Source organism: Pochonia chlamydosporia, assembly GCF_001653235.2.
Source record: "Pochonia chlamydosporia 170 chromosome Unknown PCv3seq00010, whole genome shotgun sequence".
Lineage (NCBI taxonomy): Eukaryota > Fungi > Ascomycota > Sordariomycetes > Hypocreales > Clavicipitaceae > Pochonia > Pochonia chlamydosporia.
The window spans coordinates 440,791-455,058 of NW_019154045.1; the positions used below are offsets into that span (position 1 = coordinate 440,791).

The following is a 14,268-nucleotide window of genomic DNA, read 5'->3' on the forward strand; positions in this document are numbered from 1 at the left end:
TGGCGCCGATCTCTGGCCGGTCCTGCTGCTGTCATTCAACTTCTCCTGCGTGTTAGGGAATAGCCAGTCTGGCGATCGGGCACTTTTGCCGTTTCTTTATATTTATGGGTCATGAATCACTTCATCGCCCATTTTGTCAACCCACTTTCCGATGCAAAGTCCCAGTGAGTCTGCAAAGGATGTAACCATTCGCAACCACCAGATCCCATCTTCAACATGATGGCAACCTTCCGCAGTCTGTAGCATGGAGTGGACCTGTGCGGATGGCATTTGGGGGCTATCAGTATGCCAGCAGCACCAAGGAATGAGGCGCACCGGAACCTGGTTCTCGGAACCACATGCAGAAACGATGCCTCAACTTGTTGCTCGACGCATAAACTAACACCCCAAATACACTAGCTTGCAGAGACGACATATGGATGCTGGTAGCGTCATTAGCCAGGGACTCGAGTTCATAAACCACGCAGGTCGTTCATTGTCCTCCGTCAATACACCCCTGAAGCTTAACACATGTGTTATACAATACGTATTTGGTCAACTGCATGAACATGGTTCTTAAAGGCTCAAATTTCAGGTTACATTGCTCGCTTCGATCGTGACCATACGGCTTCACCTCCACTTTTAGCCTAAGTCTTGCTGACCCAGGGTTTTGGGTTGTCATCCAGGTACCGTTTTATGCTCGTATTGAACTGCTCAACTTGTAATTATGTACGGCGTGCTCTATGCTTGTTGTTATGAATCCGGAGGACTAGCCGACCCAGATTGGGAAAGCCTCCGTCCTGAGATTAATATCGATTTCTGAAGCTTCCCCTTTCCACCCATGGATATAACTTTCCGAGCCGCGATTGCGGACTTTGGACGGACCCGCGAGACACTAGCACGTGGATGGTAGCCAAGACCTGTCGCCAGTTCTGCCATTCCAGAAATGATTGGAGAGAATGTCTAGAATGGGAGATGCTGTCTGGGATGACTGTGCTTAGTGGCGCTGCAAGCTTCCAATCCTCATCCTCAAGTCGTGGAGCTCCCCTTCCAACGTTGCTCCGCGCAAGCAAGTTGATCCCCAAGTCGGCCGAAGTGCCAAACTCATCGCGTGTGGGGGCAGGGTTTAATCCGATCTAATAAAACGTCAACATCTCGCCCGTAAATCCGGAACATCTTACAAGCCTTGTGGTGGGATTCTTCTCCTCTGTCGTCGTGAGTGTCCGGGCAATCGTGATATCACCACGGGACCAAAGTCAAATACTGTCGTCTTTAAGAACTCGTCACGATGAGGATTTACTCTTTGGTGTCACTCCTTCCGCTCTTGGCTGGGGTCTCTGGTCAAGAGGACATCGAAACAAGCTCATATGCTGAGAGTTTTCTTCCAAAATGCAGATGCGTACGTCAACAATAATGGTCGCTACTCTTCGATGGCAGAACGCCAAAAAGCTAACAAATCAACGGCAACATAGGTTCCCGGTGACAAGTGCTGGCCAAGCAAGCTAGAATGGGAGGCTTTCAACTTCCTTCTTGGAGACAAGCTCATCAAGTCTGAGCCCATCGCGGAATCATGCTACGACGGCCCGCACAAGGACCTCACGCAATGCGCCTACGTCAACAAGATGTGGCCAGACCAAGACTTCCAGACAGAGAAGCCAATTGGACGACCGTATCCTTATAACATTACTTGTGCGCCCATTGACTACGCCGCCGGAGAGAAGCCCACGACCTGCACCTTGGGCCAGCTTCCCACGTACGCCGTCAATGCCACGTCTCGTTATCACATTTTGTCTGCGCTTCTCTTTGCCAGATTGCGCAATATCCGGGTCACTGTTGCCAGCACCGGACATGACCTCCTCGGCCGTGCTGATGGCTATGGTAGTCTTGAGATTTGGCTTCGCAACTTCCGCAACAGCATCGATTTTCAGAAGACGTACTCGTCCGCCAACAGATGCTCTAAGTCCGGCTGGACAGGGAGTGCCATACGCATCGACGGCGCTTGGCAATGGCGCGATGTGTACAAGGTAGCCAAGAAGAATAATGTCATTGTCGTTGGCGGTGGTTCCATTTCGCCTGGTGCTACAGGTGGATGGCCATCGGGAGGTGGTCATGGTCCGGCTTCTCGCAACTACGGCCTTGGAGCCGATCAGATTCTTGAGGCAGAGGTTATGCTTGCTGACGGACGCATTGTCATTGCAAATCACTGCTCCAATGCTGATCTCTTCAAAGCTCTTCGAGGAGGCGGCCCTGGATACGGCATTGTCCTTGGAACCACGGTTAAAGCACACCCCAACGTTGACGTTGTGACGGCTCACAGACTTGCCATCGCACCTCTTCATCAGACGCCTAACAACTCGGACCTGTTGGACGCTGTGGCCCTCCTAGTTCAGGCATATCCTCAGTTGAACGACAAAGGATACTCTGGATACGCGTTCTGGTTCCGCAATTTCCCCGTGATCTTTATCGGTGGTCAAAAATCCGGATACACTCATGGTATCTGGACCATTGGCAAGGGACGAAAGGAGGCGGAGGCTGCTTTTGCCCCAGTCCGACAAAGTCTGGATAAGCTCAAGGACAAGCTGTTCATCAACGAGACGTATGCCACTTACAATGATTATTGGTCCTTCTATGAGGCAGAGTCCGGCCTTTACGATCCTGCCGGCCAAACATCTCTCCTTACCTCCCGCATGATCGACGCCCCTTCGGTTTCTGACTACAAAAAGGTCCGAGAAGCGGTCGAGGTTATGAGCGGTCAGCCAGAGGAAATCGCATCAAATGTGATCCTGCTCGTCTCTGGCGGCCAGGTCTTCAAGGACGCCGCAGACAAAACATCTGGGCTCAACCCAGCATGGCGCAAGTCCCCCTTCGTCATGGTCACTGGACGAGGGATTCCAAAGGTAGCCAGCAACGAGATTCGAAAGGCTGTCGTCGACGACATCACCTTTGTCAAGGGCGCTGCGAGCAAGAAACTTGCCCCAAATACGGGAGGATACATGAACGAAGGCAACCGCCATGATCCAGATTACATCAAGGCATTCTATGGTGACGCCTATCCAGGTCACTTGGCCGCCAAGAGAAAGTATGATCCTTTTGGTGTGTTTTACTGCCCGACCTGTGTCGGCGCTGAGGCGTTTGTCGATCGCCCAGACGGAGCATTGTGTAGAGCATGATAATGCGACGTAGTTTCAGATGAGCTTCTCTTTGTCCTCGTTACTTATTCTGTATATTAGACTTACTAGTAACTCGTCGATGTATATAGCATAGACCAGGGAGTAATAATGCGCCCAACATGAGAATCTGCAATACACTTTGCTTTGACTCCAAGTGAGTTGATGGCATGTCCATATGACGATGCTGACGTAGGCCGTGGCCTGGAACCATTGAAGTGTACGGTTTCAATGTTGGCAGTAAGCATGCTTACCACAAAGCACCAGGTTTATCGCATTTCTGTCGATCAATGCATCCAAGGGAGTCGACGTGGGACTCGGCATTCGCGTTGGTTAGTTCGGGTCGCCGCGCGTGCAGAGGACAGGTGTGGAAATTGGCTGTAGATCTGCTGCACGAAAGGATTCAAGGTCAGCAGGTCATTGGAAACCGCCAATTCAAGCCCAAAGTCAGGGTTCAATGTTTGTGCTGTGCAACCTTGGGGCCTGGGGAAGAGGACTGGAAGACTGGACCAGTTGACGTGAGCCATCGTTAACTGACTTGAGTTTCCACGTTGAAGTCGTTTCAGACCGAAAAAGGAAACTGCCGCTTGTTGGTGATGCGAGGGGCTCACGGTGGCTCCTGCCTCCACTGTGGCCAGGTGGCTTGGGCACCTCCAGGTGTCTGGTCCACAAGGTGCATGTCTGATGTCCAAATGCATCTGGAAACCAGCATATGAGGCGTCAATCAGTCAAGCGAGCATCAGGCCGTCTGACTCCGGCAGCGGCTCTGGCAGCACAGGTCAACTGGTGTCTGGTTGCTGACGAGGACTCGGACTCTGAATGATTATTCCTCCTGCATATCTCTATATGCAAGTGGTCAAGTCCTGCTCAAGCTTCGTCTGACTGATGTGAACGGCCTGGCGTCCTCTGTCTCACGCATCTCAGACTGTTACTCCATCAAATCCCGGATTTTACGGGGTTCCATCCAGTCAAGGTTGATCCTCTCTGCCGTCATTCTCTGTGCCACTCGGCCTCCGCCTCAACCGACTCGCACGACTAGCCAGCCCGGTCAAGTGCCATTTCCTTCCCAAATCTCCAATCCTCAGTCCAGCCTGTCCTTCTGGCCACCTCCACCTTCAACCAGTTCCATCCATCGGACCGCTCTGTCACAACTGTCGCAGTCTCTCTCTGTCGACAGCCAACTTACCTCGCTTCTTTTTATTTCACTTTCATCTCTGTACCAGAATTTGCATCAACCCAGCTCAATAAAGTCGTCCGGTCTGCGGTCAAACAGCGCCGCTCGTGTGCGTTGCGTGTCGTCATCGATCGGGGAACCATCCACTCGTTGAATCCACACGGCGGCGCTATTCTGTTCTTCGAGACCACTCCCTTGACAATCCCGTCCATCATCGCCCCCGACTTCTCCTTTCCATTTCCAAATTTTTGCCCACCATGTCCTGGGAACTTACCAGGCGACGGATATCCCGCTCCGTCAACGAAAAATACCTTTTCGGTCGCATTGTGAGTACTGCCAGAACACCCACGACCAAAGTTCCAGTCCCAAACTGGCTTGACTCATCCGCCATTATTTGCCTGCATTCCTCTTATCTTCAAGCGGCGCCTCTTCTGGACCCCATGCAAGTCCTCACGAACAGACCTCATTGTTTCTGTTGCGCACTGCCTGACATTTAGAACTATTCTGACTCTATCTCCTCCCAGCCGATTCTACACGCCGTCGTATTCTTAATCGAGATGGCTCTCGTCGCTCGATTGACGGCGAGATTCAACACGTACTATGAAGAACGACCTCGTATGTCTATTCACATGCATCAGCAATTGCGATACATTCCCGTTACAATTCCCGAGACATGACTAACAGTTATCCCGGACAAAAGTCATGACCATGATGGTCACAAATGCTATCCTGGGTGGCATTGCCGATACCGTTGCGCAGAGCATCACTGCCATTCGAACGCGCGCCTCTCGCAAAAGTGTGAGCTCAGATAAGGACGAGTTTGCGATCGAGATACATGAACTCAGCCGTAAGAGTGCGGACTTTGAGCGCGACTTTGTCCCCGATTCGAAGGCACTACCTCCAAGCTTTGATTTTGAGCGCTTGACCCGATTCATGGCCTACGGTTTCTGTGTCGCTCCTCTCCAATTCAAATGGTTTCGATTCCTTGAGAGGGCCTTTCCGATGACCAAGACGAGCGCATTCGGTCCCGCCATGAAGCGTGTGGTGTTTGACCAGTTTGTTTATGCTCCCTTTGGTGTGGGCTTATTCTTTGTGGCCATGACTGTTGCTGAAGGAGGCGGACGTCGTGCGGTTAGCAGCAAGCTTCGCGACATGTATGTGCCGACGCTAAAGGCCAACTACGTGGTGTGGCCTGCTGTGCAGATTGTCAATTTCCGCCTCATGCCGGTGCAGTTCCAACTGGTACGTTTTTTTCCTTTTTGTGCCCCTTTGTCGTTTTAGTATCAATTGTTCAGCGCCTGGCCAAAAGGTCGCATTGGATGTTAGCTCTAAACTAACTTGTGCTCAAAGCCATTTGTCTCGACGATCGGTATCGCTTGGACGGCGTACTTGTCGCTCACCAACGCCTCCGACTAGGTGTATAAGCAACTTCGCATCAAACGGCTGAGATGGTGGAGGAACAGGACCGGTACACGAAGCGCGTATCGATTTTTACCTTGAGAGATGTTTAGCATGGACGAGCACGATGGGCTGGCTCTTTGCCGCGATTAGTGGACCGTCTATGGAAGACGCAGATTCGGTTATTTTGTGCTTGAGGATTTTGCATGGGTGTGCTCTGGGTCTGCACAGTTTGGCGTTGGGAGCATTCTGGTTTAACTTTGCTTTGTCTCTGTCTGATATTCTTTGGTTCACATGCTTGGGGTTGCCTTGACAAAAGGAAGCGACCACGGCCAATACACGTGGTTTGAATGTTGGCTATGCTATTTCTGTACAGTATGCGATTCTGTGGTTGCAGCTTGCAATGGAACTCAGCGTTGGATGAGCGGTTTTTCGAGACATGCACATGAATGCTGGAGGTAACAAGTACGGTATTCACGCATCCGGTGTGAAGTGCTTGTGTGGCACTACCAGACATGATGTAATATTTGTTACCTTATCTTTCCCGCCCCATGAGGAAATCTTATCGTGTACGGAGCAGTGATTGTTGAGTGATTTTTGGGTCAATGTCCGGCCAGAGGAAGCTAGGCTTTTGGCACGTCACAGCGAACTGGGCTGTAGGTGGGTCAATTTAGCTTTGGGCCAGGTAGAATGGGACAACGTTGACCATTGAAGGCAGTTGACCTGGAACCAGTTAACCTTTGACCCAGACCTTACATGCCGAGCTACCAGTTGACGCAGTTCTTTGTTTGGGGCATTAATTCGCGAAGCAGAAACTCGACATGAAACGTCTGGTTGAAAGTTGTTGACTCCAACTAGGAGATTGAGCTGGCCGTTTTGATTGACCCCACCAAAGCTGTCTGGTATTGATAGCTTCAACATAGAATGTCTGCTCAACCTGCTTTGATCCAATCTGCAAGTCCGTATGTTCCCAAGTGCTCTGTTGGACTTGACTGTTTTGGTGCATCAAATGTTTCTGGTCTCCAGTCACTACTCTCAGTCTGCGAGCGTCTGCAGCCTGCATGTGTGCTGAACAGGAACTGGCTGCCATCCACCATCCACCAGACACGGACGTCCTGTCCATGTCCATGCCCATCAAGTGCCCCGCCCCTCCTTCAACCCCTCCATGACCTCAAACTTTCTCTCCCACCCAGCGGACCAACCTTGCTCTTCATCTTTGCAAGCTACAAACAGGCATTTTGTTTTCTGTGCACTTGTCCAACGAACGATCAATTCATTCCTCACAATATTTTTGCTTCGGTCTCGTATCTCTGCCTTCCTCACGGCATCGCCATTACACACCAACATGTCTCTGGCTAGCAAGCTATCCATCACTGACGTTGACGTCAAGGGCAAGAGGGTCCTCATTCGGGTGAGTTCGGGAGCTTGCCCCGCGGGTTGGGTACATGTGCTTGTCCGATGAAATGCAAATTGGACACGATGAGGGCATTCCAGTATTCAAGGATCATTCAATATGCCCTCTTTGTACCATTATGCCTGCTCGAATCGCTGCCAATTTAGAAGCACCGGTTGAAGCGGAGGTTTCTGGACAATGCCATGTTTCAAGATGGGAATAAGGCAAGCACACCACAACAGTCACTAGCTAACCATTAAATCCTCACAGGTCGACTTCAACGTCCCTCTCGACGAGAACAAAAAGGTCACTAACAACCAGCGTATCGTTGGTGCTATCCCCACCATCAAGCATGCCATCGACAATGGCGCCAAGTCCGTCATCTTGATGTCCCACCTCGGTCGTCCTAACGGCTCTCCCAACGCGAAGTACTCTTTGCAGCCCGTCGTTCCCGAGCTCGAGAAGCTGCTTGGCAAGAGCGTCACATTTGCCCCCGACTGCGTTGGCCCCGAGGTCGAGGCCATCGTTAACAAGGCAGATGGCGGAGCTGTTGTTCTCCTTGAGAACTTGCGATTCCATATTGAAGAGGAGGGCAGCGCCAAGGATAAGGATGGCAACAAGACCAAGGCCGACAAGGCCAAGGTTGAAGAGTTCCGCAAGGGCCTGACTGCTCTTGGTGACATTTACATTAGTACGTCCATTTCCCACATGCAGCATTCCAAGTTGTCAGAGTAAAGGTTCACTTTTGAAAGCTAACCACCCGAAATAGACGACGCCTTTGGCACTGCTCACCGTGCCCACTCGTCCATGGTCGGCGTTGAGCTGCCCCAAAAGGCCGCCGGTTTCCTCATGAAGAAGGAGCTCGATTACTTTGCCAAGGCCCTCGAGTCTCCCCAGCGTCCCTTCTTGGCCATCCTCGGTGGCGCCAAGATCTCTGACAAGATTCAGCTCATTGACAACCTGCTGGACAAGGTCAACACACTGATTATCGGTGGCGGCATGGCTTTTACCTTCAAGAAGGTGCTCGACAACATGCCCATTGGCTCTTCTCTATTCGACGAGGCCGGTTCCAAGACTGTCACGCAGCTCATGGAGAAGGCCAAGAAGAACAACGTCAAGGTCGTTCTTCCCGTCGACTTCATCACTGCCGACAAGTTCGACAAGGATGCCAACTCTGGCTATGCCACCGATGCTGACGGCATCCCCGACGGCTGGATGGGTCTCGATTGCGGTAAGAAGTCGTCTGCCCTCTTCAAGGAGGCCGTCGACGAGGCCAAGACCATCCTGTGGAACGGACCTGCTGGTGTCTTTGAGTTTGACAAGTTCGCCGAGGGCACCAAGTCTATCCTCGACGCCGCCGTCAAGGGCTGTGAGAACGGCAAGATTGTCATCATCGGAGGTGGTGATACCGCCACCGTTGCTGCCAAGTACGGTGTTGAGGATAAGCTCAGCCACGTGTCTACTGGCGGTGGTGCAAGCTTGGAGTTGCTGGAGGGCAAGGATCTGCCTGGTGTTGTTGCTCTGTCGAGTAAGTAAACATGTATCCCCGAGGCGGTGTCGGAGTAAATATGCACAAAAGAAAAAGGACATGGTGACTGAGGGCCAATTTGACATCAAGGTCGATCAGGAAAGTCCCTATTATAGTTTGAAAAAGAGTAAAATATTTCAATTCGCATAGCCGTCGCCGTGTTAGAGTGATGACCACACAATGGCAATATGTCGTGTCCGTTATTCGAAATGCACGTATACGGATGAAATGTGATTCATAACGTTTATTCATAACCGTCTATACCAGCTCTATGTACCCATCTCATCTCCGTTTCGATGCCTCGACCTTCTTGAGCTCCTCCCTGTTCCATATGTTAGTCCACTTTGTCACTGCCCTGATGCGAGAGCCAAAAAGCAACACAAAAAACAAATTGATTCCACTCACTTTAGCTGCGTCGAAAAGTCATCCGACGTGTCGTCATCGTCCCAGCTTTCTTCCCACAAGTGCTTGGTCTCGCCGTTGCTTTGGGCAGCCTCTGTCTGGTCCTCTGGCCAATCTGCATGCAATTCGTTAGCATCCCAGCGATAATCAAAAGTCTACTCTCAGTAGTCTCCGGATTATGAGCTGCGGAGGAAGCGTACCATCGACGGGAAAGTCCTCGAATTCGTCGTCCTCGCCCAGCGCAGTGGTCTTCTGGTCTTGCTTCTTGTCCTCCGTGGGCTGCTCCTCCGGCTTGGTGTCTGAGGCCATAACGACGTCGAGAATATCGCTTTATGAGGGTATGTGGATGCGGTATGTTGGCTGCGTCAAGATGCAAGTGGAGCGGGTTGCTTGGTTGCTTTGTTGTTTGATGGTCGGTTTCGAAGGCGGTAGATGGTCATGGACTGGATGGCGCGAGCTTGGGAGCTGTGGAGCTGAGGCGATCTGGTGGTGCTTGGCCGGGGCGGAAGAATGCTGCGCCGGGAGCTTCTGTGCAGGGTAGGCTGATTGGTGAGGCGAAGATGGAAAATTGGCCATGTTTGGGTGTATTTGGAGATGGATTCGTTTATTTGGTGCTTTTGAATTAATTTGTATTAATCCGGAGCCTTTTTCAAACTTGTTAATTGTTGCGTGGGCAGTCGAGATGCTGGTTGAGCTTCCACGAACAATATCCTATACTTCCAAACTGGCACCATCCTCTTAGCTCCCCTTGATGCTACTACGTGCATTGGATAATATGTTGCCGCCTTGTGTTCTCTTGACCCCTGCATGCTTCTAGTGATTGAAATACAAAACAAAGCATCGCTCATGGAGCTACAACAGTGTGAGCGGTATATGATGCCGAGAATCATCATGCAAGTTGACGTCCAAGCCCCACAACATGATGACAAGTTTCGTAAGGAACCTGCGTCACCATCCACACAAATCTGACTACACTGCACGATTCAATTGAAGCACAAACCATGTCCATACGGGAGGGGACATTCACGGAGACTTAATTTCTGCTTTGGTCCTTGGCGTGTTACTTATTTGGAGTGTTCTTTATTTTTAACCGTCCCGCTTATGACGACATTTTTGTATGCCGGAATTCCGGGCGGACTTGATCTTTGCTTTTCACGCAAGGATGTTTGCCAACAAGCACCCGAGATTGACTGACAGGCCAAAGGAGCAGCCATAAAGTCCCACTGGCCAATTAACTCGGCCAATTTAGCTGTCAATGCTGCATGCTCTAAGCCGGAACGTTTACGCCGCGCGTCAACGGTAGACGGAGCTGCGCCTAGTCCGAACTGACTGCGCAGAGTCCAGACCTAAAGCCAAACCGGGCTGGTCCAGGTATTTTCAAGACACCTAACTCCGAAAGGGCCGTATAAACAACTATCCGGTCGTGGAGTGTGACAAGGTCCGGTGGCTTATCTAGGGCTGAGCCTTGTATCATTTTTTGGAACAACATCTCGTGAATATAATCACATTCACTTCCTCATCTTCCGTGCCATTCGCAACAGTTCTCATTAACCCAAAACCCCGCGCGGCCATTGTTGGTCGTTGCTTTCACCACCATGAGTCTTTTAAGCGGATGGTTCCGCAGCACAAACTCCAGCACCGACTCCCTGAAAGCCCAAACCCTGGCCACAAAGGAGCGGGAAAACCTGGCCGACGCCTTAAAATGGACGGGACTCATCATGAACGACGACATTGACGGCGCGTGGGAGGGTCTCGAAAAGGGCGACTCGTCGTTTCACAGCCTCGGCGCCGCCGTCACCTTCTTCATGCGCTCTATCCTCGGCTTCGAGAAGGAGGTTATGGCTCAGACGGCGGCCAAGTTGGCGGACTGTGAGACAAAGGCATGGGCGGATTACAAGAGGGCGCAAAAGTATGCTCCTCACAATCATACCGCGAGCAGGATTTACCCTCCTGGCACGGAGTACGAGCTCGTCAGGGCGGAGACGCAGCTCATGAGTGCGGTGGTGGGTGTGCTGAATGAGAGTATTGTTGAGGCCATGAAGAGCTTCTACAAGCTGCGCAAGGCGTTTATCATTCTCGACGGTATAGTTGCTGTTGAGGCTAAAGCTGCGGCGGCGCAAAAGGCCAGTTTGAACAATGGAGTGAAAAGCGAGACGCCGAGTTCCAGGCCGTCTATGTCTGGGGCGCAAACTCCAAATGGAGACAAGAATTCATCGTCGACACATTTGAATGTCCCGGATCAACCTCCCGGTGATTCTGAATACGACGGTTCACGGCCCCTGACACCGCTCAAGCTTCAGTCTGTCCACCTCGAGACAGACCTTCAAGTTACGGACCCGGTGGATGCCTTTATTCACTCTGGCACAAATATGTGTTTCGGGCTCATTCTTCTTATCTTGAGTCTCGTTCCACCAACTTTCTCTCGTATCCTATCAGTAGTTGGCTTCCACGGCGATCGTGTACGAGGTGTACACATGCTCTGGCGCTCTGCTGCCCACGAAAACATCAACGGCGCCATCGCAGGCATGATGCTACTAGCCTACTACAACGGCCTCTTGGGCACAGTGGACATCCTCCCCAGCGATAAAGACTACGACGAAGACGCCGAATCCGTTGGTCCCCCGCACGACAAGTGCAGAAAACTACTTGCAGACTTGCGCGCTCGGTACCCAGATTCCAGGCTATGGCGCGTCGAAGAATCGCGCCTCCACGCCAACGACAAGAACCTAGAAAAGGCCATCGAGATGCTGTCCACGGGCAAAGAGTCCGCAATGAAGCAGGTCACCGCCGTCAACAACTTCGAACTAGCCATCAATGCCATGATCCTGCAAAACTGGCAGCTCATGCGGGACACCTTCATGCGGTGTCTGGAAATCAGCGACTGGAGTCCCGGCATGTACTACTACATGGCGGGCTGTGCGTCTCTCGAGCTCTACCGCGACGCATATCACAGCGGCGACGTGACAGAAGCAAAGAAGCACAAGAACAAGACGGAGGAGTATTTCCGGAAAGCGCCGCAGGTTGCTGGCAAGCAGCGTCTGATGGCGCGGCAATTACCGCTAGAGACGTTTTTGCAGCGCAAGGTTCAAAAGTGGGAGGAGCAGGCGAAGACGTTGAATGTCGATCTTGTAGATGCCATTGGGTCGTCTCCCGCGATTGAGATTTGTTACTTTTGGAATGGGCAGAAGCGCATGTCTGAGAAACAGCTGGCTCAGGCGATGGACCATCTTGACTGGGAGAGATGTACGGCGGATGAGGACGTGGTTGCGAAGCTCAAGCAGGAGAAGGATGATGTGGCGGTTCGGGCGATTGGTTTGGCGGCTCTTTTGCAGGGGCAAGGGAAGATGGATGAGGCGATCAAGATTCTCGAAGAGAACGTCTTGGTACATGATAGGTGTGTTGTGATGCCACTCATTTGATTGTGAGGTGTGTTGTTAAGAAGAAACGCTTACATATCTGGAGTAATAGGTCTTTGTTCAAGGGTACCAATAAGGATGATTATGTTCTTCCGGTGGCGACATACGAATTGGCTGCGATCGCATGGACGCAGTGCTGCAATCCGCCTGCCGGAACGCCAGACGAAGTAGCTGCATATAGGCGCGAGAAGACAAATGAGTGTCAAGCGTACCTTGAAAAGGTCAAGGGGTGGGAGACGTTTGTGCTGGATGCGCGGGTTGGCATGCGCGTTCAGAGTGGACTGGAGACGTTGAAGTGGTTCAAGAAGAAGAATGCGTGGACATGAAAAGCATTTACATGGTGCATGGCATGGAATTGGATATACGGGTGGACGGCATTGGATATTGGCCGGAATCTTGCAACATCACAAGTTTTGATTGGCGTTGAAACAGGTATCGGATAAGATTATAGAGATTCAACATTATTCCAACTTGGTACTCTTATTAGACCAAAACTGTGACAGGGTATCTCGTCATTACATCATCTTTACATTGCCTTGTATCCCAGCGACGTGTGTGATATCAAATACATCCTTCCCTCCGGCCAGCGAACTGCTGCTTTTATTTTGATCGCAATCGCTGCTTTAGCGAGTCCACACCATCCTGCACGACACTCGATCCTTCATCTACCTTGGCGGCAGATTTCTCTGGAACGTGATGCTTTTCAGCTTCGTTCCGCACATCTTCTAAAATGCCGCGACCCTGGCTGGTTCCATGCGCCCAGTCCATAATACCGTACGCGCCATAGTTTGAAGAGCCTTTACTCGCGTAGTGAATTGCTGTCCGTTGTGTGATGCCACTCATGACGATGCCCGGTACCGCCGTGTACCCAGACATGGATAGCGTCTCTTCAATGGTGGTGATGATGAGGACCAAGAAGTATGTGAGCAAGTGTGTCCGAATGAGCACTGACGGGAGAAATGCCGGCAAAAACCGATGCAAGACCATTGCTACGGGATAATCGGTGAATACCTGCAAACTAAACGGGGCGCCGGCATTGGCGTGAGCATATGCGATATGCTTCTTTGCCAGCCAAGAGGAACCGTGCAGCACGTATCCGTGGATATAAAAGTTGAGCACCTCACGAGCGGTCAGTATAAAGGCACAGTGCTTGAAAACCGTCCAGGGCAGCGGCAGCGTCGTGTTCATCTTGAAGATGTGTTTCCTGAAGAGCATCGTGTACAGGGTGCTGGTTCCCGCCTCAAACGCCAGGCAGATGAGAATATTCAGCACGGCCAGACCCAGCATCTTTCCCAGCTTGCGCGCATCTCGTGTGGGCAAGGAGCTGCGTCCGCCATGCTTGACTCCCGCGGCCAGACTGGGCACGCCGACATCAAACAACAGGAATACAAGCGACGGGATGAGCCAGAAGATGACGCGTATGACCAAAACGCCGGATACGTGCAATTCGAGAGCCGGATGAGAAAAGACCAGGCTGGTCCATGTCATGTAGAAGAATATGATATTCACCGACGTGGACAAGGACGCTCCACTGGTGGGAGCAAAGATGTAGGATAAAATTGGTATGGAGAGGAGTACGTCCAACATGATGAGGGCTGGCGTTTGACGCACGGACGTGTTTGAGGCCAGAGAGCGAGCAGGTGATGATGGATGAACTTGGAGCGCAATATGTGCAAGTCTGGATAATGACTGGCGAGATGAAAGTTGCGAGTCGCAATGGTGTTTGGAAGCTTTGCCAGTGAATGAGTTATAGATGCTTGATGAGCTTCATGGTGACATGACATCGGACGCCAGCCACTTTGTATGCGGCT

At 51.5% G+C, this 14,268-nt stretch overlaps 7 protein-coding genes across 7 annotated transcripts; 5 read left to right on the plus strand and 2 right to left on the minus strand.

The window, feature by feature from the left end:
- Positions 1-1,267: 1,267 nt before the first annotated feature.
- VFPPC_10220 (alcohol oxidase) lies at positions 1,268-3,149 on the plus strand (the record flags this gene model as incomplete). The annotated part of the gene is made up of 2 exons (XM_018288629.1): positions 1,268-1,378; positions 1,452-3,149. 2 exons carry the CDS (start codon positions 1,268-1,270, stop codon positions 3,147-3,149), a joined length of 1,809 nt encoding a protein of 602 aa, XP_018137247.1.
- Positions 3,150-4,577: 1,428 nt separating this feature from the next.
- On the plus strand, positions 4,578-4,817 carry VFPPC_18271 (hypothetical protein; the record flags this gene model as incomplete). The annotated part of the gene is made up of 1 exon (XM_022429913.1): positions 4,578-4,817. One exon carries the CDS (start codon positions 4,578-4,580, stop codon positions 4,815-4,817), a length of 240 nt encoding a protein of 79 aa, XP_022285095.1.
- Positions 4,818-4,877: 60 nt separating this feature from the next.
- On the plus strand, positions 4,878-5,736 carry VFPPC_10219 (hypothetical protein; the record flags this gene model as incomplete). Its single annotated transcript, XM_018288628.1, has 3 exons — positions 4,878-4,935; positions 5,021-5,562; positions 5,671-5,736. 3 exons carry the CDS (start codon positions 4,878-4,880, stop codon positions 5,734-5,736), a joined length of 666 nt encoding a protein of 221 aa, XP_018137246.1.
- A 1,327-nt stretch (positions 5,737-7,063) lies between these two features.
- Positions 7,064-8,647, plus strand: VFPPC_10217 (phosphoglycerate kinase; the record flags this gene model as incomplete). Its single annotated transcript, XM_018288626.1, has 3 exons — positions 7,064-7,129; positions 7,382-7,802; positions 7,881-8,647. 3 exons carry the CDS (start codon positions 7,064-7,066, stop codon positions 8,645-8,647), a joined length of 1,254 nt encoding a protein of 417 aa, XP_018137244.1.
- A 274-nt stretch (positions 8,648-8,921) lies between these two features.
- On the minus strand, positions 8,922-9,350 carry VFPPC_16894 (DSS1/SEM1 family domain-containing protein; the record flags this gene model as incomplete). Its single annotated transcript, XM_018294647.1, has 3 exons — positions 8,922-8,961; positions 9,045-9,156; positions 9,242-9,350. The coding sequence occupies 3 exons, from the start codon at positions 9,348-9,350 to the stop codon at positions 8,922-8,924; spliced, it is 261 nt and encodes an 86-aa protein (XP_018137243.1).
- A 1,286-nt stretch (positions 9,351-10,636) lies between these two features.
- On the plus strand, positions 10,637-12,783 carry VFPPC_10216 (mitochondrial outer membrane protein IML2; the record flags this gene model as incomplete). Its single annotated transcript, XM_018288625.1, has 2 exons — positions 10,637-12,435; positions 12,510-12,783. The coding sequence occupies 2 exons, from the start codon at positions 10,637-10,639 to the stop codon at positions 12,781-12,783; spliced, it is 2,073 nt and encodes a 690-aa protein (XP_018137242.1).
- A 274-nt stretch (positions 12,784-13,057) lies between these two features.
- On the minus strand, positions 13,058-14,044 carry VFPPC_10215 (sterol desaturase family; the record flags this gene model as incomplete). Its single annotated transcript, XM_018288624.1, has 1 exon — positions 13,058-14,044. The coding sequence occupies one exon, from the start codon at positions 14,042-14,044 to the stop codon at positions 13,058-13,060; it is 987 nt and encodes a 328-aa protein (XP_018137241.1).
- Positions 14,045-14,268: the final 224 nt, after the last annotated feature.